General features: G+C 37.0%; 1 protein-coding gene across 1 annotated transcript; it reads right to left on the bottom strand.

The window, feature by feature from the left end:
- Positions 1-702, bottom strand: LOC132177162 (disease resistance protein RPV1-like). The gene has a single exon (XM_059589400.1). It carries the CDS (start codon positions 700-702, stop codon positions 1-3), a length of 702 nt encoding a protein of 233 aa, XP_059445383.1.

The following is a 702-nucleotide window of genomic DNA, read 5'->3' as shown; positions in this document are numbered from 1 at the left end:
TTAAAGAAAAGAGGTACCTTCAGATAAGAACTCTTTTTCGTGCCCGAAAAACTTTCGCTGTAGGTAGTGGTCTTTTTTGCCCGAAAAATATTTTGCTGGATGGGCCATCATGGAGGCGCGCCAAATGAAAAGTTGAGGAGATTTCCATTCAGGCAAATCTTCAACATCATATATTCCATGTGCTTCAAGTTCAGCTCGCAACTGGTTTTCTCTCGATACTGCTATCACTCTACTTCCCGGACCAAAACATTTGGAGTTTCCAATTAATGTGTATAGTTGTTTCAACTCATCCACATTATCAAGAACAATAAGAACTCTTTTGCCCTGAATTGCTTCCTTAATCAATCTGATTCCTTCATCAGCATTGTTAATATTGACTTGATTCATTCCCACGATATCACCAAGAAGTTGTTCTTGTAAATGGACCAAACCATTGGGCTCTTTTGAAATTTCTGTAATGTCTAATATAAGACTTGTTCTTTCAAATCCATGATATATTTGACTATAGACAACTCCTATTAGGGTTTCTTTAAGTATTTCATCCATACAAGACATGCCCACAATGTAAATCTCACTTGTTTCAAGATGTAAGAAATCAGTCATCATTTCAACACAAGAATCCATTCTTAGTGTGTTTCTGGGAATGTTCAAGCGAGTACAAACTGCATCCAAAACTTCTTCAACAGACTTGAGGATTCCCAT

This window comes from Corylus avellana, chromosome ca4 (assembly GCF_901000735.1).
Source record: "Corylus avellana chromosome ca4, CavTom2PMs-1.0".
Lineage (NCBI taxonomy): Eukaryota > Viridiplantae > Streptophyta > Magnoliopsida > Fagales > Betulaceae > Corylus > Corylus avellana.
The sequence above is the reverse complement of the archived record's forward strand: the minus strand, read 5'-3'. Positions and strand labels throughout refer to the sequence as shown.

Coding starts and splice junctions, on each gene's coding strand:
- LOC132177162 (XM_059589400.1), bottom strand. CDS start 702: ATGGGAATCCTCAAGTCTGTTGAAGAAGTTTTGGATGCAGTTTGTACT.